The sequence below is a fragment of the Atractosteus spatula genome, chromosome 6 (assembly GCF_055471065.1).
Source record: "Atractosteus spatula isolate fAtrSpa1 chromosome 6, fAtrSpa1.hap1, whole genome shotgun sequence".
NCBI lineage: Eukaryota > Metazoa > Chordata > Actinopteri > Semionotiformes > Lepisosteidae > Atractosteus > Atractosteus spatula.
The window spans coordinates 14421465-14449223 of NC_142711.1; the positions used below are offsets into that span (position 1 = coordinate 14421465).

General features: G+C 38.8%; 1 protein-coding gene across 1 annotated transcript in view; it reads right to left on the bottom strand.

The window, feature by feature from the left end:
• LOC148831860 (putative Polycomb group protein ASXL3) overlaps positions 1–27759 on the bottom strand; it is a 73784-nt gene that overhangs the window by 43585 nt on the left and 2440 nt on the right. The window contains exon 2 of the mRNA XM_088919105.1: positions 2131–2213. Coding sequence (XP_088775231.1) covers positions 2131–2213 — 83 coding nt within the window. The remainder of the gene's footprint in view (positions 1–2130; positions 2214–27759) is intronic.

Sequence of the window (27759 nt, forward strand, 5' to 3'; positions counted from 1 at the left end):
GTTTTCAGCTTTTTAACACTGTTGTGTTTGAGGAAGTGTCCATTTCCATGTCCGCAAAGCTTAGGTTAAAACTGATGCATTTGTAATTATGCAGTAGAACACTAAGTGCCTCATCAAGCTGTCTTCATGGTATGGAGGCAGTTTTATGGGTAGAGTACAGCAACTGCATCTCTCAGATGATCTTTAAAATATATTTTCCTGCTTGGATAAGATTTAAAACCTATTTCCGTGGAAACTGTCTTCTGGGATATACTCACAAGGGTGATGTATGATGTGTATTTGTAATACATATCAAATGTAATGAATTTTGAAACAGGCCTAGAAGACTGTCATTGTGGGCCTTGATCATGTTACTCGCATTGTCAGACACAAATCCAGAATGCAGGCCTTTCTGCCTAACTGTCGATTCACAGGTACCGGATGGCCCTTGTGAAACACAGAAAATGTCAATAATTAATCACAGATCCTATTCTAATTACGCAATTAGAGTGGTAAAAAGACACCTTGAGTAGGACACAGGAGGACAGTGAACTTCAGGTTAAGAGCCTTGAAGGTCAGAGTGGTCAACAAAAACTTCCTACCTAGATGACATTTTAGGGAAAGATCAACAGCAATGAGCAAGATTATTTTTGGAAGAGCAATTTAATGGATTTGTGTACATGCTCCAGAGTAAATATGACTATACAGTACACGCACTCTGTAGGGAGATATGACACAGTTTTGCATTTGGTCTTCAAGAGAGGTGAAAGGTGATATGAAAGGACATTCTTTTGCAGAGCAAAAAAACATGTGTTCCATAACTGTGAGCCTAGATGTTGCATGTAACCATTAGGGAACCTCAGACGTCATGATCAAGGTCATTTCGTTATCACAGAATCAAACAGTTACCAGTTCCTGCAATATATAGGGGTTCCTACTGGTGTTCCACAATAAGCATGATTTGATCTACACCATCTAAGAGATAAGTAAGTATTACTACAATATTCTACTGCATACCTGCATGTTGCAACACACAGTATGCAAAAGTGTAACCTGTAATGCTTTTGCTGTAGAAAGTAAAATAAAATCCATATTACAGTGATGGTTCATGCCTTTCCTCAATTCATCTCTCAAGGTGCATTCCAGGGTCTAGAATTGCAATGTCATCTGCCATTCAGATTGTCTGATCTGGGAGCAGCTTGGGAACAAGTGTTCCAGTGCCTAGAAAACACAACCGCCACTGCCAGAGAAAGAAGAACGGATCTGCATCTGTTCACGGCTGGAGAAATGCTCAGGTACAGTACCTGCCTCTGGTTCTAAGCAGTAGTAGTGTTTAGCAACAGTGGTCAAACACTTACAGTAATTGCAGTTTTTTTTTAATAGAATATGGGATGACCCTTACAATGTAAAATAAGGGCCACATAGTAATGCTCTGTATTTTAAATATTTTTCACCACACTCATTGAACTGTCAGCGTAGGAAGTAGTTTGCAAATTACATTCAGAAACATTGCACCGTTCTGGTGTACTGAAAAAACGGTGCATGTTTGTTTTTTAAATGGATACATTAAGTGTACTGTATGTTTATATGTGTACGCACAATTGTGTTAACTCACAAAAAAAAACATTTATTTATACTTCAGGCCTGTGTTAAGTCACCTCCTTATTTTCAAGTTACAGCCACATGCTCAGTCATCACTTCCTGCCCTGGACAGACTTTTTAAAGGAATGCCTCAGGGGAAATAAGTGCAGTTCTGTGCCCTTAATGATAATATCTGTCAAGCACATTCAAATGTCACATATATTTGGGTCCAACTTATTAGTAAAACCTCCACATTTTCTGTGTTGAACATTGTTATTCCACAAGAACAGTGTTTATGCTGATGTTGCTGCTGTTGTTTTCAGGCTGGACATTAGAGCTCTTACCGTGTGCACAATACTTTTTGTCCTTTCCCAGCGGATACTGGGAAATAGTCAACACTGAACATGCACATTTCCACTAACACTGTGGATTTTACACATATGAATAAACAAGTGAGCAAACTTTGCAATAAAATATTTTCACCAGAAAATAGACACATCCAAGGAAGCCGACATTTACAAAATATGGGAACAAAAACACGTCAGACCTATAAAACAAAATACAACTTACCTGGTTTCCTTAAGCCCTTCTTTCTGAATGACTTCTAAGATTTGTTTTGCGGTCATCGGAGTATTAGGATGTTTTTCTAATGCCTAAAAGGAAAATGGGAGAATTATTGCGAAGCTTGTCCAAGATGCAGAAATCTACCATTGTTTTTGCAGCAGCGTGAGGCAGTAAAGAGATGTGCTTGGCCACTGTGGCTAATTCTTCCGCTACCAGAAGCCAAAAGGCTGTAAAATCAAGACCTGGCTTAGGGCCAAATTATGCAAAGAAGGGACATGACGAGGCTTCATGCTGACATTTTTGGGGCGGCTTGGCTTTGCCGAACTCCTCAAGTACAGCAACATTAGGCTCCCGAGGCGAACACAGCTTGGAGGTGAAATTGAAGTTGATATCACTGTCCCTGCATTAACAGCCGAGAGCTTACATTTCCTGCTGTAAATAAACCTTTAAAATCAGGATTGTTGATAATAATAAAAAACAATGTATTGGTATTATTATTACTATAGCACGCCTCTTTGAAGGGCTTTTCATCCTAAAGAATCCCTCAGCTCCTCACATATTTACCACTCAAGCACAGCCCCAACATGGGTGATGCGTGGTGGGTATTAAGCGCCTGTAGCCCAATATGCACAGGAGAACAGGTGGAATTAAGGGGTACATTTAGGGAGCTCAAGGTGGAATTCAGCCAGAACATCATGGGATCTGTAAGGGGTGTGAAGTCAGGACCTCGGTTCCACGTCCTCCTACAGCGCATCGTCTCCGGTCACAAGACTGTGGTGCAAGTTTGGTAATGCGACTCTACCAACGTGCTTCACAGCAGCAATCAGCTCTCCCATCCCAGTACTGACCAGGCCCAACTTGGCTTAGCTTCCACCATTTCACAAGACCAGGTTCGGTGGTACTGCAGCAACACTGAGGTCTTACAAAATCAGAACAATTGGGAAATGATCACCCTGTCACAGGGATTATTCATGAAACAACTGCTTATCACAGCGGTAAAGGTTGTTAGCATCTCATTATATCCTTTTACGATTCATAAATAGTGTTTATTGGTGTGGTATTTGCATTATTGAGACAGAAGGCAATTACACTGAAACAACCCCTTATCTTGAACTGCATAGACTGAAAGCAATTAATAAAAGAATCATAAAATCCAATGGCTTTTGCCAGCAAGGAAAATAAAATGTGCTAAACTGCTAGACAGTAAGAAATTAGACTTGTCAATGGGAAATGCAATGTTACTTGTGTAATGCGATGTTATTTCTTTATCACATGATTGATGTACTGGTGTCTGAGACAATATTTTTTTAACAATGTTAATACAGTACAATGTACATGACTTCTCTTGTGTCAGGGAGGTACTGTAGTGAACTCCTGGAGCCATGTTCATTTCTGAAATGTAGGTGCTGATCAACTTGACTGAGGTTAGTTAATGCTGTGGTCTGGAGAAATAGGACTGACCAAATCTTTCAACAGCCGATCCCTTAATACCGCAGTATGGTCATTTCTCTGTTTCTGAACACGACACCAGTTCACTACAAGGCTTCAGCTCAACAGACAAACCAACCCTGAATTGTTGTCAGAGCCCAGACAGAGAAATAAAGAGCAAGGCCTTGTCTAACTGTGCAGTTTCCATGTTTGCCAAATTGCCCTCTATCAATACCTGATCATTACAGAAACCACCGGGAATGCATTCTTGAATAAACCTGCTGCCAATGTTTATACAGGAGTTTACGTTTCCACTGCTTGTAGTGACAGCCTTGGCCACAGCAGTCTATCCATCTGTTATTGATTTGGACATCGCATTTGCCCCCTTTAAAAAATACATTTCTAGTCTTTTGGAACCCATTACCCATTGCGATGCTAAGTTTGTACCGTTGTTTCCATTTCAGTTGCCGAGGTGATCCCAGAGGTGTGGACAGATCTCCTGATGCTGAGTAGCCACAAGTCTCTGTAACTCTTACCGATTCATTTTTTCTCGTTTTCCTTAAATTGAAACACTTTGCGGTATTTTTCTAATCCTCCGTTTTCTGTTCTGGCACACCTTCGGCAAATTATTTCCCCCCACACAGTGTTGTGGGAGATCTGAAAGGAGCTGCTTACCCGTGTTGTAGAAGCTGGTACCCTGATAATCTTCAAGAAGGAGCTTGATGACACCTTCATATCAATCACAGGCAGTACTCAATAATGAGATGAATGTCCTTGGCATGTTGTCAGCACTATGTTCTGAAGTCCAAGTTTAAATATGCAATATCTGGAGAAAAAGCCTGGGACTTCATTTTACAAAACCACTAATTTAAGTCTAACGTTCAAAAATACACTATTTCAGCAGACGGGCAGAGTAGTGAAAGTCCAAACCAGCCCTGTCTCTGAATTCTGAAGCTATCGCGATCACATTATATAACTACACTAATTTGTTACTTAGCGCACGTTTTTGATTACACTTAAAGACTGACTGTTCTTGGCAGGTTTTGAGGACATTTAATTTGTTTTGAGCATTCAAGTTTTGATTAATAAGTCTCCACTTGCATAAAATGTGTATACAAATTTATAATTCAACATAATCAGACATCACTGGAAGGGAGTGAATCCTTTTTAAAGGGTATATTATTCTGTAAAAAAACGCATTCACCCCCTTATCAATACTAAGTGAATTAATAATGACTAATTATTCCTGGTTAGGGTCATGGCTCCATGTATGTATTTGTGACGACACGTAGCGGTAAACTAAACAGAATAACAGAAAACACTACTGAAGAACTATTTAAAATCAAAATAGTAAAATAATATTTAGGGAAAAAAAAACTTTAAAGATCAATTCTCTAAAGGACTATCACAGAATGAAAGCCACCTTTTTCAGAGATATGCCATTCTCTATCAATCCTGGTAAAGGCACATTTTTAATTAGCTCTTATCTATATAGCACAGTATTCTAATACACATATTTCAATACAGCTGGTAAACATGATTTTGTAAAAATGCTTATTCTTTTTTCCCCAATTCTATCTTTGAACTAACAGCATGCATAATTTACATTTATGTTTTAACATGCATTATTATGAATTATCAGTATGAAAATGTAAGATGCCTTTAATAAAACCCATATTTTAGCTAACGTGTTTTACTATTAGCTGAATCATCTATATCAAGAAAAAACACATTTTAAAAATGGAAAAAATAACATTAATACGCAAATGAAGAACACATACAGTACTGAACCAAGGTGAAAAATAGACATTTCATGCACACAAAACCTCATCCTGATGCATCACACGCCAGCTCTATTCTGCTTGCATGGAAAAGATGGACTAGATACAGTATGTGTAGCAAAAAGATACTGTTAAACACATTTTGAGACAGAGAACAGATAGACATCCACTTGTATCCTTACATCCACTATAAATTTACCTACAGTAGATGTTCACACAGTCAAAACCAGTCTGCTGATTTCAGTACTAAGATCACAAAAGGGAATAATAAAGATCTGACCTTGCCCTTTCCACAATACACATCTTATCATCTTCCATGATTCTCAGCTCCTCCTAAGAATTGATAGTTGAGATGTAGATTTTCAGCGTGCAATTAATTGAATTGTTTAGGGTGATAATGGACAGTTTAACCCGTGAATATTTTTATGCAAGAGAAAAGGTTAATTTGTTAATTTCACTACAATACGCTAGAACAATTCTGATTAAATGGCCATGCGTTGTGCCGTACAGATTTAAATAAATTATTTATCATTCATGACTGCAACTCATTTTTAAAGTTAAAATGAAAACGTTTTTTGCAGCAGTTGCACTTTTCCTTTTACGGAACAGACTTGACATTTTTGGAAATTCTTCTCATCACCAGATTTGATCAACAGTGGGTCTACTGTGAAATTCACGGACTAACAGCACGTCAAGCCTGTGCCTCTTCACTGGTCTCTGAGCCCTAGACGCCACTAGTCATCAGGGCTGGATTTTGGTGTTCGTAGGCCCTAGGCACTTTCACTCAAAAATGTGCAAAAAGAGGGGTAAACGCCAACTGAATTACGTCGATCGATATGATGCAACTATTCTAATGCCAAACCATGTGATTGATGGAGCGAGTCGAGTGACCATCACTTCGATACTTCTAGTTTCTAGAACCACTAGATGGCGTATGATTATTGATTTGGAGCACCTAGAGTCTTCGCAAGTTTGTTGTTTCAGCTAATTTTTCATTAGTCACTAGTGTTTCCCTCCTCCGTAGGCCCTAAAACTTTCGTAAGCCCCAGGCACTGTGCCTGCAGTGGCTAATGGGAAATCCAGCCCCTCCCACATGTGTTTCACAGGGGCTCAGGCCTGGCAGGCAGGGCATCCGCTACACAACTGCCACATTCCTGCCAGGAGTGTTGTTACACGAGCAGCGCGGGGATGTGCCGTCGTGCCAGAATGTGGTCGCACCAGGAGGAGCCCGTGGGAAGGGCTGCAGCTGAGGTCCCGGGACCAGATCGCTCTAGTAACCGTGAATTCACGCTGAAATCGGTCGTGACAAGTCTAGTTCTCGGGCAACTAGACACTCCTGCCCAGACCATCTGTTGTACACGTTGTGTACACATAGCATATCGCTCTGCGTGTCTGTGCCACATTTGCTGACCCCTCTATCAGGGAGGGCTATACAGGGTGATCAACACAAAACCTTGATTCATTGCTAAAAAAGGACTTGGTCCCAGTGCTGGGTAGTCCACCTGGCATCCACAAGGTCCTGCCCGAACATATTACTAGAAAAGGGTGTTACTCTCTTGATCTCTTGACTTTTCCAATTACACATAAGTACCTTATGATGACTATTGACAATGATGTGGACTATAAGACCCTTTAATGCCCCAGTTATTTAATTTCATTTTAATATTGTATGAGATTCTTTCTTGTTACCTCATGGTTTTGTGTTATGTTGTGTTTAATGTCTTTGTTGTTATTGTCTTATTGTTTAACTGTTATGAGCCCACTGAGGCAAATTCCTAACAACTCAGCTGGTATGGCAATAAATATTGAATCTTGAATCTTGAAGCTGGGCTTATTGGTTCCTTTCTGTGTTTTTGTTGCTTTTTACCCTGCCTGACATCTGATAGGTTTCAATCAAGTCTAATGAGGTAATGCGGTGCTCATGCAACACACAGACAAAGTCGTCTGAGAGGATCACAGTTACTCGTGAGTGAGCAATTCATCAAAGTGACACCCAAAACAAATGATCAATATCTAAAACTGGTATACATTATTTAAAAAAAAACATACAGAAACCTTGGGATAAAACTTCTCAGGTTTGGTCCGTCTTAAAAAAAAAAAGTAAAAATCTATTGGTGGTGTTAATGATTGTTAAGCATCATACTGGATACAACATTGTTTTATCTAGACACCATTTTATTTTTTGTCTGTGGAGAAATGACTTGCTACTTGTCAGCCTTCCAAGGCTTCTTTTCTTCACAATATTAAAAGAACTGAAAACACGCTGTGTGTGCGCGCATGGTGACAATGGCAGTACACTCCTTTTTTATGTGATGTGTGATTATAAATCACTATACAATGAGTATGTCAGCACTTTGAAACTTGGACTGGCTAGGGAGGCTTAAATGGTTATCAAGCTACCAAGAAGAACAGTACAGTAGGGAAAGAACCCCTTATAAATTGCCTCACATTATATGAATGTATAATAAAGCTTTTTATGAAATTATGGAAAAAATAAATGAATTCAACCTGAAAAAAATATTATTATTGATAATAATAATAATAAAAATGTTCTTTACCACGCAGAAAACTGCAATGTTAAGATGTGTTAAAGTTGTGTGCGCGCGTAGGATCTCGTCTTTCTGCTTAATGATATACAGTAGTTTGCTAATGGAGTGGCATGGGGACGCAGTGGCTAGTATTGGTGCCTCACAGTGCTGGGGTCCTGGGTTCAATTCCTATACTGTATATACACACTCGCACCTAAGGATCATTTTCCCAGAAGCCAATCGACTTGCCAGTATGTCTGTGGACTGGGAGGAAACCAATGCGAACACAAGGGGAACATACAAACTCCATGCATATAGCACCCCAGGCCAGGAACTGAACCCGGGGCCCCAGAGCTGACATACTGTAGCAACTGGATCAGATCCAAGGATCGATAACAAACTAATTACCAAATGGGCAGAACGGCCTTCTTATGTTAATCTAAAAAGATAAAAACGCGCAATGTGATTTGTAACTTGCAAAATAGACACAATGTGAAGTTATAGTATGCTCTTTTGCACATTGGTTAACGCTATAAATACAGTTCGTCCAGCAGTTCATTTTTAAGTAATGCCGTCTAAGCATTACTCAGGATTTATACAGGACAGAATAAAATACGTGCATTATACTGCAAGGGTCTAATGCTTCTGCCTCACCGCCATGCCCTTTTGATAGTATTTGCAATTTCAATTAAAGGTCTTCTTTTAATGGAGTGCACCTGAGGCTACATTTTCCTGAGATGCCACCCCTTCTCGGAAACCCAAAGTGCCGTGCTCCCGTATTAAATAAAGTGCTCACTTTGTTTTCAAGAAGGTGGGTTTCAGCTCCTCCCTCGTGCCAGTTGTGGGGGCTGTAAAAGAACAGGCTACATCGCTCACAAGATGCCTCAGAAGAGGAGCGAGGGCTAAGGGGCCCATATCTTCGACACAAGCAAGCAGAAAGCTTTTTCTAAAGGTTGCGAGCAGTGCTTTTGTGCCTGCTTTTTAGCTGTACTTCTCTGACCAGAAGTAACACAGTGTTATTGTGCTCTGTTGACAGAGCTTACTCAGTAGCAAACAAATTGAGACCCCGTGCCCTCCGTCTGAAGTGAATCCAAAGCAACAGCATACGAACCAAATTAGTGCAGTACCAGAATGTAAGCTTTACCATATTTATTTTGAATATTATTTTTTTCCGCTTTTCCACCTGATTTGTGTACAATCATTAGGACCGTGTCACAATACCGAACACCTGTGTCCTTATTTAAAGTCACTCACTCCTCCTGTTTTAATTTTGTTGGTTGTCTTTTTTTTTTGGTTTGGACAAAAAATCAGTTTGTAATGTGATAATGATAATGTTTCTTTATTAGCTCTATACAATATCTTGCATTAGGAATTCATCTTTTCGCATACCCCAGCTTGCTCTCCATGAGACACACAGACAGGGAGAGAAGCTTGGGGTCAGAGCACAGGGTCAGCCATTTATACAGCACCCCTGAAGCAGTTGAGGTTAAGGGCCTTGCTCAGGGGCCCAAGGGAGCAGGATTCCTCTGCCGACTGCGGGATTTGAACCGGCAAGCTACCAGGCACAGGCGCAGATCCTTAGCCACAGAGCCACCGCTCCGCCCTGTAATTGTAATCATGTCTGTAATCATGTTTTAGTTTGCAGGTTATTATAAAAAAAACACTTTACCTCTTCCTTTCTTGGTAAAACCATATATATCTAGGTAGACACTGGACGCCATTGCTTATTTTTAAACGAACCATACTGTTTCAAAGAGAAACAGAAGCTTGAGAACATGTTTGCATCTCTAAGCTCCTGACTTATCTGTGCAAAAGTATGCCTTTAGATGACATAAAGGAATGGTAACAGATCATGGTCTCTGCATTCAATAACCATGCTAATATGAAACTGCCAAGCATTGCAGAATAAAAACACTGCTTCAGTGCATGCATACCAAAGCAACCCACACATTTACTTTGCACATTTAAAGTGGCAGTCAGAGAGGGTTAGGTTGCTAGCCCAGAAATCAGTATGGCATCCTTCTGTAAAAGGTATGCATTTATTAAACCATGTTAGATTCTGTGCAAAAAAGCCATTGCACTCTGCTCTATTTTACATTGCCTGCTGCTAGCAAAAAAACATTTAACTGCAAAGTGAAAAACAAACTTTGTTTTCGAACATGGCTGTTCCAATAAAAATGTAGACTCTTACACAGGCTTTGCAAGTTGCCACTTTTTGCTATAAGACCGACTTTGTGCTGCCTTACAGCAGCCGCAGGGAGCAAATTGATGATGACAGCTTGATACAAAAACCATAGTGGCTAAGATATTTGTGAATAATGATCTAAGTAAAGAGGATAAACTGGAAAGTTAGAAACCATCATGTACAGTATATGGAAGAGCTGCAGGTCTTTTTACTATCAAACATGTCGGAGTCAAATGTGTCATACAGACTCGCCTCCTCTAAACCCTGGATAATGCAGTAGTGGTTTTCATGTGTACATACGGTATCTGGGTCATTCTGTGCACAATTTATATAACTTGCACGAGTACATCGTCTATGAAAAAAGAACCAATTACTTTTTAAAGAACTACATAGACATCTAATAGTCTTGCAGTTAATAAAAGCTTGAGAGTGCGGCAAGATAGCAGCATGAAGTAAAGGAAGCTATGGCAACTCAATTTGTCTTATTCCTTCAGCAACATTTCAAGGACAAAACACGTCACTGATTCTTTAAAAGGCACAGGAATACGGGAAAATTCCAGCTTGCAGGAGGATTGCACCAGCAATAACTAAAGACAGTTCAAATGAAAAACGCCTTGCTCCTTGAACACAATACAGATAAATATTTTAAAAAATGCGTTGGGAATATTGAATAATACAACACAAATAACATATGTATGGAAAACCTTAAAGCTTTGCTTTTCATCTGTGCTGAACAATCTTCAACAATGTTCACTCGGTATTTTGAAAGATAATCAGTATGTATGCAGTTGTTAAATACTTGGGATTATGTTAATTGAAACTCAATAATGCCCAAGGCCAGATCAAGAGTCTAGGAACAATGTGAATATGTACATATATTAAAGAATTGAAAAGATTCTGGTGCTGGGGTACATAGAATCATTCTGCATACTACTGTATATAAACTTTTCTTTCATTGAGCTTTTGTCATTTGTGGAGTTCTTCAATTTGGTAATTTTATTTATTTTTTTATTCATTATGCAGTACCTCTGGATAAAAAAAAAACCAACAGTGTTGAAAATACTGAGCATAAACAATATACTGTATATATATAATTGCATGTTTTACTCCCTAAATGCTATTCCTTTTTTAAATATGCCAAGACCGATTCAACATGTAATAAGAGGTCATGTATGCCAGTCTGCAGAGAATTCTGAGGGCAAAATGAAAAGGAAATGTATTTGTAGAATTCTCTTGAGTAAACAAATGTATGAACATTACAGTCTCCAATGTACTATATAGAAATCTATAAAAACAAAGAATTCCAACTCCCATCATACCTCACAGCCAGCGAAATAAAATGTATATGAATTATCTGGGAAGCCACAGAACAAAACCCAGAGAACACGAGCTGTCTAAAACTGGCAGCTGTTTTGTGGAAATACAGGGAATAAAGAATACGTAAGGCCATATTTAAGAGCTTTGCGGTCACAACTGGAAAACCATGTACAGTATAATGATACTGTTATAAAACAGTATAATTCTATACTTTTCTAAGAAAATCTAAAACGATAAAGAAATCCACACCTGAAGAAGAGGGATATTTAATTGTGATGATACAACTTCTGTTTGATCAGCTGTAAATCCGTACATGCAGAGGAACGTTACAATCTGTGTAGCTGTGGTCACCTAACATTATAGCAACACAATTCTTCTACGAGAAGTGGAGAGTATCTAGTGCTGTGCCTGACCTTGACCCAACCAAGGAATGTTTATTACAATGCACCATGGGATATTCCCATGGCCCACTGTAGTACAGAGAAACCATAGGAAAGCACAAACAATTCATTGTCAAACCACAGCACAATAATGGTGAAAGTATAAAAACCATATTACCATTATACCACAGTACACAGGATTGTTTACTCCATTATGACACCTTTTACTTCCCCGCAAGCTTAAATGCTTTGTATTTCGTCACAGAAGTGGAGAAGGGACAATATTATGAGTAAAAGGAGAGTAAGTTGGGAGATCAAGAGACTGAAGACAGACAGGAGCTTAAAAATAAGGAATGAAAAAACACTGGGCGTGCTGAATTGTTTCACAGAGCACCAGACGTCCAAGCTGTAATGAATTAAATGGGAGAATTCGATGAACTTTTACTAAAGCACAAGAAATTGACGAGACCACATGATAAGGCTGCATTCATCCAAATACCACAGAACTAAAAAAGCAAAAAGAGTTGACTTCTTCTGTAAAAGCTCACTAGGGCAAGGAAAGTGATCCCCCAATAGTGCAAGAACAGGGGAAATCCTGGAGCTGATCATGGATGTGAGGACACAGGATAATCCACTAGTGTCAATACATGGGCTGGATTTAAAAAAATGATTTATAATGGTGCTGACAGACTTTCTCAAAATTAATTGCACTGGATCATGATCAGGCAAAGAGACAGGAATTAACTGGGTGTATATTTCAGCCCATTACAACAGATAGATAGATGAGCATGCATAAGGAGGTCTCTATTACGATAAACTGCCATTGGGAAACTCAAGACTGGACTCTTGCACGGACAACACGAAAATTTAGCAGAAGCACAAATAAAGCACGTGAAATGAGTGTTTTGGAGTGACGTGAAAGGTAGAGGCTTGTGTGCATGACAACGTTACCCGGGTGCAGGACAGGACCTGTTTCCTATCTATGAGCAAACTGCAGAACTTTTTAATAGCCTGGAACAAGACAGACTAGTGGCAGAAGGAAGGAGGTTGGTAGCACATTTCAGTAAAAACTAAAACGGCAACAAATTTGTCAAAATAAAATGCAGAATGCAAAGAGGGAGTTCAGATGTTCAAACAAGGTAGAACACAGTGTGTTTGACTGTTAAAATAAACGTGGCCTGTCACGTTTTCTCTACAAGAAACCTAGCAATAAAATCTGAAGCAGCAGTGTTTGATCTCACTAGTGGCAGTGGAAGTTGATTCCCCCCCGGCGACCATTTGTGCTGTCTGTAACTCTCCTCCGTGCAGACAGAGATGTGAGCACAGGTTCAGTGTACCCAGCTGAGTGTTGGATAAAAGGGAAAGGGTTATTAATTCATATACTGGTACTGTAACTTGCAAGTTGCACTTTTTCCTAGTATTCGTGGCAAACAAAGACCCATGAAGGTCTTTACATTACTGCTTTGTATTTATGCAGTGTGCATATTCTTGTTTTGTTTTAATAATAATAATAATTGCTTACACTTATATAGCACTTTTCTGGACACTCCACTCAAAGAGCTTTAGATGTAATGGGGACTCCCCTCCACCACATGCGACAGCGGCCATAGTGCACCAGAACGCTCACCACACATCAGCTATCAGTGAACAGCTATCAGCTTTCAGAGAACAGAGTGATGAAGCCAGTTCAGAGATGGGGATTATGAGGAGGCCATGATTGGTAAGGGCCAATGGGAAATTTGGCCAGGACACCAGGGTTACACCCCTACTTATTTCGAGAAAAATCCTATGATTTTTAATGACCACAGAGAGTCGGGACCTCGATTTTATGTCTCAGCCGAAGGATGGCGCCTTTTTTTACAGTATAGTGTCCCCATCACTGTACTGGGCCCTTAAGACCCACACAGACCACAGGGTGAGCGCCCCCTGCTGGCCCCACTAACACCTTTTCCAGCAGCAACCTTAGTCTTTCCCAGGAGGTCTCCCATCCAGGTACTGACCAGACTCACACCTACTGAGCTTCAGTGAGCTGCCAGGTATGAGTTGCAGGGTGACATGGCTGCTGGCTAGTCTTGGTATTAGTTCTTATTTGAAATGTTGTTATACGTTAATCTTGTGTTGCATTTTCATCTTTCTGCTTTCTTCTTATTGTGGTCTTATTGCTAAGTACAATTTTATTTTACTTGCATGACAGTTTTACCTTTGGATTCCCCCATAATGGAAACCTTGTGAGTCTCCTTAGAGCAAAAACAAAAAATGATAATATGTATCCAAGCCGTGGTACCAGTGTCACAAATCTGGATCATCGGAACTGAGCCAGAACCTCTCAGGCCCTTCCCAGCCTCCCACAGTCACAAAGATAGAGGAAGAAAACAAGGATAATAAACCGTTAGGATTTGGTTATCACAATATGGAAAGATTTGAAGTATATTCCGAATCTGTTAAAGCAGAGTGTGGAACAAAGCTTTACAATTTCAAGAAAGCTGCCTATGAAGGAATGAGACACATTTTATGAGAAGTACAGCAGAAAAGGACAGAATGGACATGAAATCAGGAGAGAACAGATGGCGGCATTTTAAAGATATTCTGCTTGAAGCACACAAAACATTTATCCCAAAAGTGAGTAAATCAAAGTCTAGAAAGCCACGGCCCACAGGGTGTAATAAATCAAATAAGAAAAATATATGGAAAAAGAAAGCACTTTATATAATGATTAAAAAAGGACATATAGTTAAAGCAACGGAGTACAATAAATTGCAAGCACAAGTAAAAAATGATATTAGAAAATCCCAAAGAGACCTGCAAAGCAATAAGAGGCTAAAATAAAAGTTTTTTTTTTCAGTACTAGCATAGCAAAAGAACAGAAATGGATGAAGCATCTAAGAGATGATACTGGGAATCATTTGGAAGATGAAAGGGAAACGGCTAATGTAGGAAATGAATATTTCATTCATGTGTTAACCAAGGAAAAAAATATATTTACTATATCAAACAGTACTATGACAGAAAAGGCTTACAGATACTAGAAGGCGTTACAGATTCTAGAATTTGTTTATCGCTCAAAAGACAAACAACCCTCCAGGGACTGATGATGCCAACTGTCCTTAAGCAAACAAGTTTGATTATCTATCAACATTTTTACATATTCAATCATCCATTTAAAAGGATGTAAAACTGGACCAAGTAATTATAGACCAATCAGTCTTATAGTGCATGCAACAGTACTGAAATGATAATTAGAACTAATGACCATCTGTAAAGTAATAAGATGTTAGAGAATAGTGTAGATTTAGAAAAGCTAGGTCCTACTTACTTAATTATCTTGCTGAGAGTAATTTCAGCAACAGTGGTAATAAACACAGAGTATATGATATTGTATCTTCAGAACGTTTTTGATACAGTCAGTCATTCATAAAATGCAGGTGATACAGTCAGTCATTCATAAAATGCAGGTGATATAGTCAGTCATTCATAAAATGCAGGTGGTAGCCATTCAAGGGAATAGCATATACAGTATGTTTAGATAGAGAACTGATTAATGGATAGAAAGCAGAGTTCAGATATGGGGAGTGATGGAATTAATGGAGTACAACAGGGATCTGTGCTAGGACCCCTGCTCCTCCTAATTTATACAGTAGCAATGATCCATATCCTGGCATTTAGAGTAACAGGTAACATGTTAACAGGTACTTTTACTCTAGACAATGTGGGAAGCAATAAATAGGCACTCATGTAAAATTAAAAGCACATAATTTAAATCAAGGAACCTTAGTAAAAATGCCCAATGTACTAATAAGACCTCATTTAGAATACTGTGCAAAATTATTGTTACTTTATTATATAAAATGTATTGCTTCTCAGTTCACAGAAGAGCAATCAGAAAAGGCTCAAAGGAGTGTCCACAGATAAATTCAAAACAAAGCTTACAAGGTCAGGAAAGCAGTTTTTTTTTTCAAATTTAAAATGGTTATATATACTGTACTGTAACCGACTAAGAAGCTAAACAGTCAAAACTCTGAGGCGATCTGATCGAAGTATTCAGAACCACACAGCCATGTTGTAAAAGTTAATGGCTTCTCTGAACATACTGCTAGATAAAATTCTTGGATCGATGATTGTAGATGCTAGCAACCAAACAAGCTAGGTAAGGCAAATGGTCTCCTCACACCTGTGATTCTTCTTATGTTCAGTGGCACAGACAGGAAAAGAAACTTACTGTAGTTTGTAGTCACTCACATCTAATAAACCTAAAGGCTGGCCATCTGACCCAGAGGCTTTGTAATGCATTTCAAACTCCAAAAGGTTAGTCTCCACGTTACAATCCCTGCTACACAAGAAAACAACACAGGAAAGATGAAGACTGTGTACGGCCTTCTCTGACACACCCGCTGTTGAACCATTTGACACTCACAGTAACATTATCGCCAGCTGGAGGAGAGGTGCAACTCTCACTGACAATCTACTGGGGTAGATTTGCTGGGATCCTTCAAGAAGAAAATGGCTCAGATCCTCAGACCTATAATGAAGTTATAGGCTTTGCTGAATTTGGCTTCTTGTGGGTTGGGGTTGGGGATTGTCTTTCTTTGGGGGTATGAGAGGCAATTCATGGCAAATCTGAAAATCTGTCCTTTCTCCTGCTTATGTTACAGTGGCTTCAGAAGTACTTGCACAATGACATTTGAAGACACTAAAAAAAACCTTAATTGTCAAAGACCAGCTGAAGCATTTGGATCTAATGAAATACAGTGTCCTCCAGATTTATTAATACCCTTGTAGTAAAAAAAAGAACAGAAACAAAATATAGACTGGATAATGTCTTACGAAATTCATATGATTTTATAAAAATATTATACTATAATCCACGTGCATTACAGTAGTAATATATTATTAATAATATATTACTACTTAGTAATATATTACTAAGACACTAAATTAGTAATAGCTAACAGTAAATAAAACATAAGAGCAAAAACAGACGTAATGCTCAAGGTTAATAGCTAAAATACCATATTTCCAGTGCTCAAATATTCCTTCATATTACAAAATTCTGTTTTTACAAGACATAACATCTGGAGTAAGGTATGGATTTAACTTAGAGAACATTTTTTTTCAAATTCCTCAAGGTCTGTTATTTGATATTACAGCATTTTCTGCTCCAGAACTCATGCTTACAGACTATTCTTTATACAGTACTTCTGCCAAAGATAGGTTTGCAATCTGGATGTGGGAAGTTGACTTACACTCAATAAATTACAGGCTTACTAACATAATGTACTATTCTTTTAATCACAGTAATAATCATTTGTTAATCCATACTTCACAGATTCAGTGTTTTTCTCTCATTTAATCTTTTTGGCATGCAATATAATGAATATTTTTCATTATTTATGATGTACAGGTTTTGTTAACTTAAATGTATACAAACTACTACTAATGTATATTCTACTACTATACTTTTTCATTACTCTTATAAATTCAGCAGAAAAGACTTTTCAAACTGTTTTCAGGGGACAGGGAAAGGAATGAAAAAACGTTTTTCAATACTCCTGAGTATAACTGGGAAGTGGAGTTAATGTGGAACATGTTTCTCCACTTCGTTTCATCATCTTCAGCTTTCAGGGTGTGTTTCAGAACCTGCTGGTTCTGAAACAGTTAGGACGCCCGATGATAATACAGACAGAGACAACCAAAATGTGTTCAGGAGAGCACCGTGATACATAACCAAATTTAAACATTAATTAACAAAAAAACTGCCGACAGAAACTTCTTTAATGATTTACATCTGTATTTAACACTTCCTTTAGAACATGACATGCGATTCATGGTCCATGAAATTGTTTTATTGTAGGAGTTTTACAGTCGGATCCTCAATAAGGTAAATGAATAATGAAGCTATCAATTTAACAGCCACTACACAGACATTACAGTGATTTCTATGTGACAGTGACTTCAAATATTCTGTAACTATTTTCTGTTTTATCTTGTTTCAACATTTGTAACTGATGACAAGCCCAACGTGACACCTGAGCAATATCCTGAGACCACCTAAACCTGATAGCTCATAACTACCTTATTTATTTCAGAATTTAAATACAACTTAGTTGCATTAAACTCAATTAAATTTGATTACAGTCATGTTATGTTTTCACTTTATAATGAATGTGAATTTTAAAAAAGGAAAAACAAAAACAATGTTCGCTTTTCCTCCTAAGTTTCTGAACGTGTATTTCATATAATAACATCTTAACAATTCGTTTTTTATCCCCCTTCTTCTTAATCCCATGTGATTTGAAAGAAATAAGAAAATGACTCTTTATTGTCACTTTTATTTAAGGAAACCAGGAATGTATCATGAAAAAGTATTATCCTAGGAGATTTTAATGCTGGATATAATTTTTTAAAATCCTGATTTAAACTTGCTGAACTGTCCTTTATGTGAACACTACTAATATGACCAAGTGTTCTCTCAGGACTAAACATCCATTTTCTGAAAACTTTATCCAACTCAGTGCTACAAGGGAGCTGGAGCCTATGCTGGCAAGCAATGGGCGCAAGGCGGGGTACACCCTGGATGGGACACCAGACCACTGCAGGGCCAACAAACAGACACAGACACGCACACACACCAGGGCCAATTAATCTCCCAGTATGTCTTTGGACTGTGGGAGGAAACCAACCTGAACAGGAGGGGAACATACAAAACTCCACACGGACAGCACTCAGTTCAGGAATTGAACTGAGAGCCCTAGCGCTCAGAGGTGACAATGAAGAAAACATTTGAATTTAATTGACACACAGACCCAGTGATTTAATGTTGAAACAAGAATAGCAAGGCGATCCTGAAGCTGGCTGTGGATTAAGAATGAATCAGGGTGAGTGAGCTTTAGGAACAGCAGGCTGATAGGCCCATTCTGAGGGGCTCAGCGGGGTGTTGAGGTGGTAGGAGATCTGGTCACTGTTTTTAGGCATAACGGCTCTTTTACTGCTCTCTTCTGTAATTAGCCATTAATTAGCAACGAACTGAAGTCTAATTCAACAGTGTCACAGAAGCCAAGCAATTTCTCTCTGTTCAGCTCTGGGATGGGAGAGCTCTCAGAAACACCAGACAGCTGATGTAAACGGTGTTGGTGAACCAACAGGCGAGTTAAGAGCATTGTCCAAACCCTCAAAGAACCTACTGGTCTCAACAGATGTGCGGTGATTTAACTTATTCATTTAATTTTCTTCAAATGCGAAGACAGTCGATTAGGAAAACTACAATCAGGAGAAACCCCTCTTTGTTCGTTGATTTGAAAGTTTTGCCATCCTTCACATTTTTATGAGAATTTTGTATCCAGAAGCTTTCTTCCATTTTTTTCCACATTTCTTAAACTTTTTTTTTCAGATGGAAAAAGAAACCGTAGACATTTCAAATAAATATAACAAACATTGGCTGTTCAATACTTTTGATAACCCACAGCTCAAAGCCAGTTTCAATATAAAACCTTTTACCAAACACCTGAGATATCCCTAAAGCATTTTAAAATAGAGAATGCACAAGCAATATGTCAATGGCTCTATTTCTATGGCAAGATGAATAATTAAAAGATTTAATTTTGGTGTAAGTTATGATTGGATACAAACAAGTCCTTTTAGGATGGAGCTACAGCATTTGTCCAAAAGATACGTTCTCAAACGTACATTTCCCGCTATAATTTCTAAAATCATGTCAGGATCTCAATGTAATAGCTTAAATATTGTAATTGCTATATTTTCCTGCTGAACACATGAGGCTTTTATACTTTGAGATATCAATTAAAGGAGAAGGATCTAGTTGAAACTTACTTGCAAAATGAGACTTCATGCCTTTTTTAAATTCTAAAGATTTTCCAAGAGCTATCCATAATAACTATTGTACACTTTTATGAGTACAATTATAAAAATAAGGGTTTGAAACCTCTGTTTACACACAGGTTAATGTCTTTTCTGACCATGACTGGAGAGCCTTTAGTTGACCAATTAAAATATGTATTATTTCTTTGATTGTGGTAAATGTTATTAAGTTGATTCACACAGTTCTCAACAAAGATCATTCTTATTATCTAAAGAAACAACTGAGCACAAAGGCTCTGTATCTCTATTTCTAGATTCTTATTGGTTGGCCTATTTAATTTCACACTTATCTGCACTGAAACCTTGAGGGTTTATTTCAGATTAAGTTAGTTTATCAATTAAGGCTACATACAGTACATGCATTTTATTTAAAAAAAACGTAGTCACTCAGTTTATCTTAAATCTATATATACACCTACACTAATCTATATATAGCATCAGGAAGGCTAAAAACGCCATAATATAACATTCAATATTGCCCCTAGCAAAAAGGTTCTTATTCTACACATGCGGTTATAAGTCTACCAATCCATTATACAGTAACATTGATAGTAGGTAAGCCTGATACATTAAATTTCTAGAAACGTCACCCATAAAATAACAATAAAGAAAAATGTCAATACATTTCATTGTCAGAAAGGTCTTCTACTAACTTCTTAAGAATGTTACATACTGTACAGTGCTCTAACCAATATAAAATGCTAAATTAACATGACATTCCCAACATAAATTGCTGAAGGTCTGAATAGACTTTGCTACAGTACGCGTTCTGTATTCAGTGTAGATTTAAAGTACACTGTAGGCTTGAGTAAAAATAGTTTATTTTGTACGTTCATATGACAAAAGAATACAAAGTTTGGAACAACTTTGTTCCAATTCAGTGAATGAATTCTAATTCAATTCTAATGAAAGAATTGTAATTCATTAATGCACAAGAGGCTCATCCAGCTTGGTTGCTAGTTAAACTACAGAATGGTATGAATTACAGACAGTACATTTTCTCCTAAATGAAATATTTGAAAGACGTTTATGCACTTGGTCTAAAGCTTCCCCTAAAACCAATTACCCCCCACTACAAAGGCTGCATGTATGCAATTTTAATTAACTATCCAAAAGGTATCTCAATGCTTTTCTAAAACAGTAATAACACAAAGACTGAGGCCATTCTTGTCATAATCCAATTATTGCCTATATTCAAAGCCTTTCTAATTGTATACCAACACACGCTTTTCCAACACCTATTTAAAGTAGGCTACAATTGTATTAACTTGCACTATTGAAACTGCATATACTGTACCTCTTTTACTACAGACTACAGTGTTGCATTTCCCTCTGGGGCAGTGAGCTTGGATAAAGGAGAATCAGCAATATGTCAGCCAGGATGGAAAACGCATTACTCAGGCTGATCCAAGACAGAATCTGTGAGCGAACAGTCAGGTAACGCGTACAACATTGGAAAGAAAAAACGAACAGAAGTAAGGCTCCAGATCCTCAGATAAGTAAACTTCAATGTTGAGCATAGCAGGAATAAGATATCTGATACAGAAACAGAAGAATTAGCAAACAACTACAATATCACTGGAGTTAGTGAAATGTGATGAACGAAACAGTTTGGGCTGCGCAACATTCAGAAGACACTTGGGCGAAAGAACGGGTTACCTAAGACTCGACTTACACAAATTTGACTTACGTACTGTAAAACCCTTCCATGGACCCCTTAATAAAATTCCCGAGTTACGGAAAGTTTACGCTGGATATGTACAGAGTACGAGTAATGTGTCTCCACCAGCATCCACTCAAGCCCTGTTTTACTCTCAGTCTCTCAAAGAGGAAAAACTCTCAAATTTACACTCTGCTATTGCACATGTGTGGTGACCTCTGCAGATTGTCTCGTGCTTTTTCACTACAAGTAACCCGTATTGCAGTCATATCAGGGAAGCACCCTAGTGCTTTCATTATTTTTTCTTTAAAAAAAACATTATTTTTGTTTAATGACTGAATAGTACAGGGTGGCAATGAAATGTACAGTATATATTAATTTAAGAAAAGATAATTCCTGCTTTCTCTACAGCATTATTTCCTGTACTGTAGATTTTTGTAGTGTGTGTTTTTACTATATTCATGGCCTGCTAGAAATCCCCATCTCTGAACTGGCAGTACTGGCTTCATCCCTCTGTTCTCCTCCCCACTGAGAGCTGGTGTGTGGCGAGTGTGCTGGTGCACTACGGCTGCCAGTGCATCATCCAGGTGGTGCTGCACACTGGTGATGGTGGAGGAGAGTCCCTATTACCTGTACCTTTGTGCAAGTTGATATTGTTGTTATTATTATTACTACTACTACTACAGAGTATTTAATTACATGCTTTTAAAAGGTTTTAAATTAAGGATAATGTTTTTATTTATAAGCATCTCAAAAAGATTTGCAAAACAAAACCAGTCAGTCAGGGAGTAGGTGTAAACATCTTTCAAGTTAGCAAATTAGACCTAAATTGTTAGAAGAACTCGTGCAAATATATCTGAAACTTAAGAATAAAGGACTCTAGAGGTTTTGTATAGAGACTATGCTACAATCCATCTAACTAAATGTTATTAGAGGGGTACCACAGGATTCTGTATGAGGACCAGTGCTCATCCTAATTTATGCAATAATCTCTATTCTGGTACAGTTACTGTACTAATGAAGTTTACCAATAATATGCTTGCTTTCTCTGTAGCTTTCAGAGTCTGAAAGGCAGATCCAAAGCATTGGTGCTACAACCTTGGAAAAAAGCACTTTGAGGGGAAGAGAAAGAGTTTAACAGTAACGGAGTTGGGGATAGATATGGAACCATTAGAAACTGAATGGTTAAATAAAGGCACAATCAGAAGTACGCTAATCAAGGTCTAGAAAACATCCACCAAAATGGTTCAATGGATCAATCAGGCAAAAACAGTACCAGAAAAGAATTTCTGAGTTATGAGAAAGGGACTCAAACCATGTGAATGTGTGCTAAAAGTAATGCAAAGTTACTCAATATTGTAAGAGCAAAACAATGGTAAAAGAAATGTGTCTTTGAGATCAATCATAAAAAGATTTAATCATAAAAAAGCATTAATCATAAAAGACGCAGGGGATGGTAAATATTCTAAATGATTATTTTATACATAGGTGTACACTAAAGAAGAAGAAATTAATATTATCCACAGATCAACGCCCACCTCAACTTGAAATGATCTCCGCACGAGAAAGGTGAAGCATTAAAGCAGTGGGTGTCCCATCATCAGGTGGCTCTGGGGCAAAGGATCTGCGCCTGTGGCTGGAAGGTTGCTGGATCGTATCCCACGGCCGGCAGAGGAATCCTACTCCGTTGGGCCCCTGAGCAAGGCCCCTAACCCCAACTGCTCCAGGGGTGCCGTATAAATGGCTGACCCTGCGCTCTGACCCCAGGCTTCTCTCCCTGTCTGTGTGTCTCATGGAGAGCAAGCTGGGGTATGTGAAAAGACACATTCCTAATACAAGAAATTGTATATGGCCAATAAAGCGATCTTATCAATCTTATCTTATCATGATCCAGAAGAGCTGTAGGTCTGCAGGTCTTCTCGGATTCATTAAAGCATCAGTACCTGCAGTAATGGGAGAAGTGGGCAGACTGGTGTAGTTAAGCCAAGAACAAGCTGCTGTGCTCTCCACAGTAAACCAATCACCCGGAGACTCGCAGCACCTGAAGTTGGTTCATGACCACAGCCGTTCAGGATGCTCTTCAGAAAAAATACTCGGACCTGAGTTTGGACACCGAGCTCCTCGAGTGTCGTCTCTATGTTTATTCCCGTGCTCTGCTTGGTTTGTTCTCCAATCTCTGCTTTGTCTCCTGACTGCGTTTCCGATTCACCCCTCGGCTTCGTGAACTGTTTGTTTTTGACGACAAGCCCGGCTTTATTCAAGTTTGGATTCACCCCTCCACCTGGATTTCTCTCCAGGATCTCTTGGCTTGGTCTTCTGTTGCGTCTAAAATGGTTCGTTTGGATTTTGATTCTGGACTGTGCCACGCGCTGGGCTCCCCAGCTAGCCACAGCACTGTGCCTGCCTTGTGTGGGGGGCTTCTCGGCTCCCCACTCCCACAGCGTGTGTCCCGCACTCCCTCCGGCCTGAGCAACGCACAGCTCTGGGCGGTTCCCTGTGTGCTGTCTGCAGGCTCCCCACCTCAGCCCAAAGCGCATCCAACAAGTGGGCTCCCCAACACTCCTGGATCACCCTCCGAGTCCCGCCAAGCAGATTCCAATTACAAGTCAAGCCCATAACAAGCAAGTGTTTACAGAACCAGCTGGACTGAAAAACTGAAGCCACACCAGGTCTGCATGACCAAGATCGGTGACCTTTGCCCTACAGGGATTAGGAGAGCTTTAACAAACACCTAGGCTAGAAAAAGGGATCACAGACCAATAACTTATTAACTGTTAGCACAGGGGTGGTACATACTGGTTGGAAAATATAAAATGGGAATATACTAATTCAGAGGAGAAGGAAAATAAAAAACTAGGCCAGGAAATGACAGACCATTCACTTTTAGCCAATACTAAATAGAATGAGAGAAAAATGGCCTCATCATCACATCAAAATAACCATAAAGAATGAAACAAAGTATCCCTGAGATGAGAACAGGAATCTTTTACATCATAAAAGGGAAATGGCTAAGGTATTAAATTAATATTTTACTCAGGTGTTTAACATGAAAGAAATTTGCAGCATACCCCAGGCTGAAGAAAGACAAGGTATATATTAAACCGTTTTAGCAGAGAAGAAGCAGATATGTTTCAGACTCATAAAGCACCTAAGATAACAGTATTCTAGGGTATAGTCAACAAGCATGTGGGAAATCGCGCCTAGAGTTAAGAGTTCTTTGAACAAGCAACTGCAGTAACAGATTGAAACAGGGCATATGATATAGTTTATTTGGATTTGCAGAAAACATTAATACTCCAAATGCAGGTTGAAAGCATTCAAGGTAATACATGTATTTAGACTGAGAACTGGTTAATGGATTAAAAAACAGAACTCATATAAGGGAGATATAAGGGAATGCTCAGATGTGATGTTATTAGAGAGGTACCACAGGATTCTGTATGAGGACCACTGTTCATCTTAATCCATATCAACAATCTATATTCTGGTACAGTTACTATACTAATGAAGTTTGCAGATCATACCAAAATCAGAGGACTAATAAGGACTACAAAATCACTGAATACAGACAAGTCCAGAGTGTTAATGTACATGTAACAGAAACATCAACTATAAAGGTAAGATGGGAAACACTGAATTTGAAGAAGCTACTATTGAACTTAGGATTCAGCTGTTTATACTAAAAAATCCTTTTTGCTTTCATATCTACGTCTTCTTTATTTTTATTTTTTTACTTTTTGTGATTGTGATTTGTATTGTGCACAGTTTTGGTCACAACGATACCAAAAATATCGTTGCTCTGAACACAGTCCTGAAATATGAAAACAGATGACAGATCCATTCTGGAGTTAAAGCCTACACTGACAGGTTACAAGAACTGAATCTATTTCATCATGAACAGAGAAGACTATGAGGGAACCTGATTCAAGCATTTAAGCACCTCAAAGGCATAATCCAGACACAGGTGGGACCTAGGGGGACAGGAGGCCTTCGTGACCAAACTGCACCGTCATGAATCATAAATTAATTAAAATCTTTGGGATCAATTAACGAAACAAGCTGTGCAGGATGAATTCCCACCCCGTGTTTGTATCTTTTCCAATATTCTTACAAGTTAGCAAAACATCTAAATAAAAGCTAAATACCAGGGGACAGCCAGCCCCTGGTATGGATTAAATATTCAGATCCTGTCTAACAAATGAATAATTGTATGGCATCTGCTTTTAACAAAGTTCCACACAAAAGATTATATTACATTGCCATAGGAATCCAAGGTAAAGAGCGCACAAGAATTAAGAACTTGTTAATGCACACAAACGGAGAACGTGACTATATTTTGAATGTACTGTATAAGGCTTAAGTTTGAAAGAAATAAGGTCATTACTGGCCACAGGGATCTGTACTAGGATTATTGCTCTTCCTATTCAATGGTATATTTAATAGTATCTTTACGATTTTGCTATAGACAGTAAACTTTACAGATGACAATAAGAAAGCGATGCAAAAGATAAAAACACTATTCAGCAAGGGCAGGCACAAGTTAAATTAAGTTTTAGGATTAGAAATGCATGACTGTCTGCATTCCTTACAGGTACACAGAATACAATATTTAGATTATCAAATGAATGGTACTGGTCTGGAAGAAACAACAGAAGAGAAAGACAAAAAAAATCACACATGAGACATGTTAACTGTTATATTCCTTATCTACGCAGTCTGCAGGAGTCATAACAAGTAATAAGTAATAAAGGCCAGCAAAATGCTTAGATTTATAAGGCACTTTCACACCTACTGTAGTTCACTTGGAAACAATTATAAATCACACCTCATGTATAACTTTTTTTAAAATTCAGATTTGGTTCATTTCATACCAGCCAGCTTTACACTTGAGATTCTTTGGAAGTGAATTCAAGTTTGAGTGTTTACGATTGTAGCCTAATTCCAGGGCAGCAATGTGCTTTATATTAGAGCAGAGGATCTCTTTAGAAAAGTATTTTCTATCACAAAGAATGTACAGTGCTCATTTACTTTGGCTTGTTTGATGCTTACATCAAATAATTGCACTAGAAGAGTAATGTACCAAAAGGGTACTGTGTATTTCTCTGGAAAGCACTGTCCTTTTGGAGGAAATTTATGAGCCACCTCCGGAGTACAGGAGATTCAAACAAATGCAAATATTGCCAATATATCGCAGAGACGTGATTTTTCATTGACAACCACGTTGTCTTTCTGACCAGAGATGGTCAGAATCTATCCATCCATTTTCTAACTGCTTCATCCCACACAAGGTCGCAGGATGCCGAAGCCCATCATGGCACGCAATGGGCGAAAGGCAGGACACATCCGGGATGTGACGCCAGTCCGTCACAGGGCACACACAGGCACAGACATGCAATACACTAACACAAGGGCCAGTTTTCCAGGACGCCAATGAACCTACCAGTATATCCTTGGAGAAAACCGGAGCACCCGGAGGAAACCCATGCAAACATGAGGAGAACATGCAAACTCCACACAGACGGACCTCGGGTCCAGAATTTGAACCCAGGGCTCCAGTGTTCTGAGGCAGCGATGCCAATCACTGTACCACCCTTGGTCAGCAGCACAAGTGGAAATTAAGACGAGGAGAATTCCAGACTGGAAAAAGGAGGCATTGCACGACACACGCCCAACGCCCCAGCCTCATTTTTGAAACAGGCTCCGTGGGATACTTGTAGAAACAACAACCAAACACGCACGATGGGACAAATGGCCTCCTCTGGCCTGTAACCTTTCTCTTGCACGGAGGCTGCTGAACTACCTAAGAAAAAGCACGGATCATTTTAAAGGTGACCTTCAGCCGCAACCACAAAAATTAAATACACAAAAATGACAAAACAGAAATACTCCATCTTATTTCTTTTCTTATTGAGGGAATACAGTGAGTACTAATATAGCCACACTTGTTCTCATAGTTCATGAACCGCAATACATGAATGACATTATTTTACAGGCTTACAAAAAAAATTACTTTTTTAACGCTGGGATTCACTGATCAAGTTTGCACTGTACACTTCACTGTCAACACATTTGTTCTTGTGAATGAGGGCATGCAGATACAGCAACAGCTACTTGATTACAAAATCCGTGTAAAGCTTCGTTAGTGCCACTATCTAGGTTGGCGAACGTGGTGAGTGTAAAAATGAACGTGGTGCAAATTATGAACAAGCAGGATCCTGTTACTCCGAACGCATCAGGTAGAGGACCAGAGTGTGAAAAGGAATGTTTCTCTTGTTCTGAAAGATTTTTCAGAAGACACGATCTTCCGCGTGTTCTATTTTTACTCAAACATTTTGTTCAAAGCAGATGAAAAATCACTCTGCCTGTTCTGTTTCCATGGAAAGACTTTCTTTGACCTAGGCACACCCCTTCTCCCACCATAATGCAAATGAGGTAAAAGAATGGGCTGATATTTAAATTAACTGTGCACACTGCCATTTTTTAG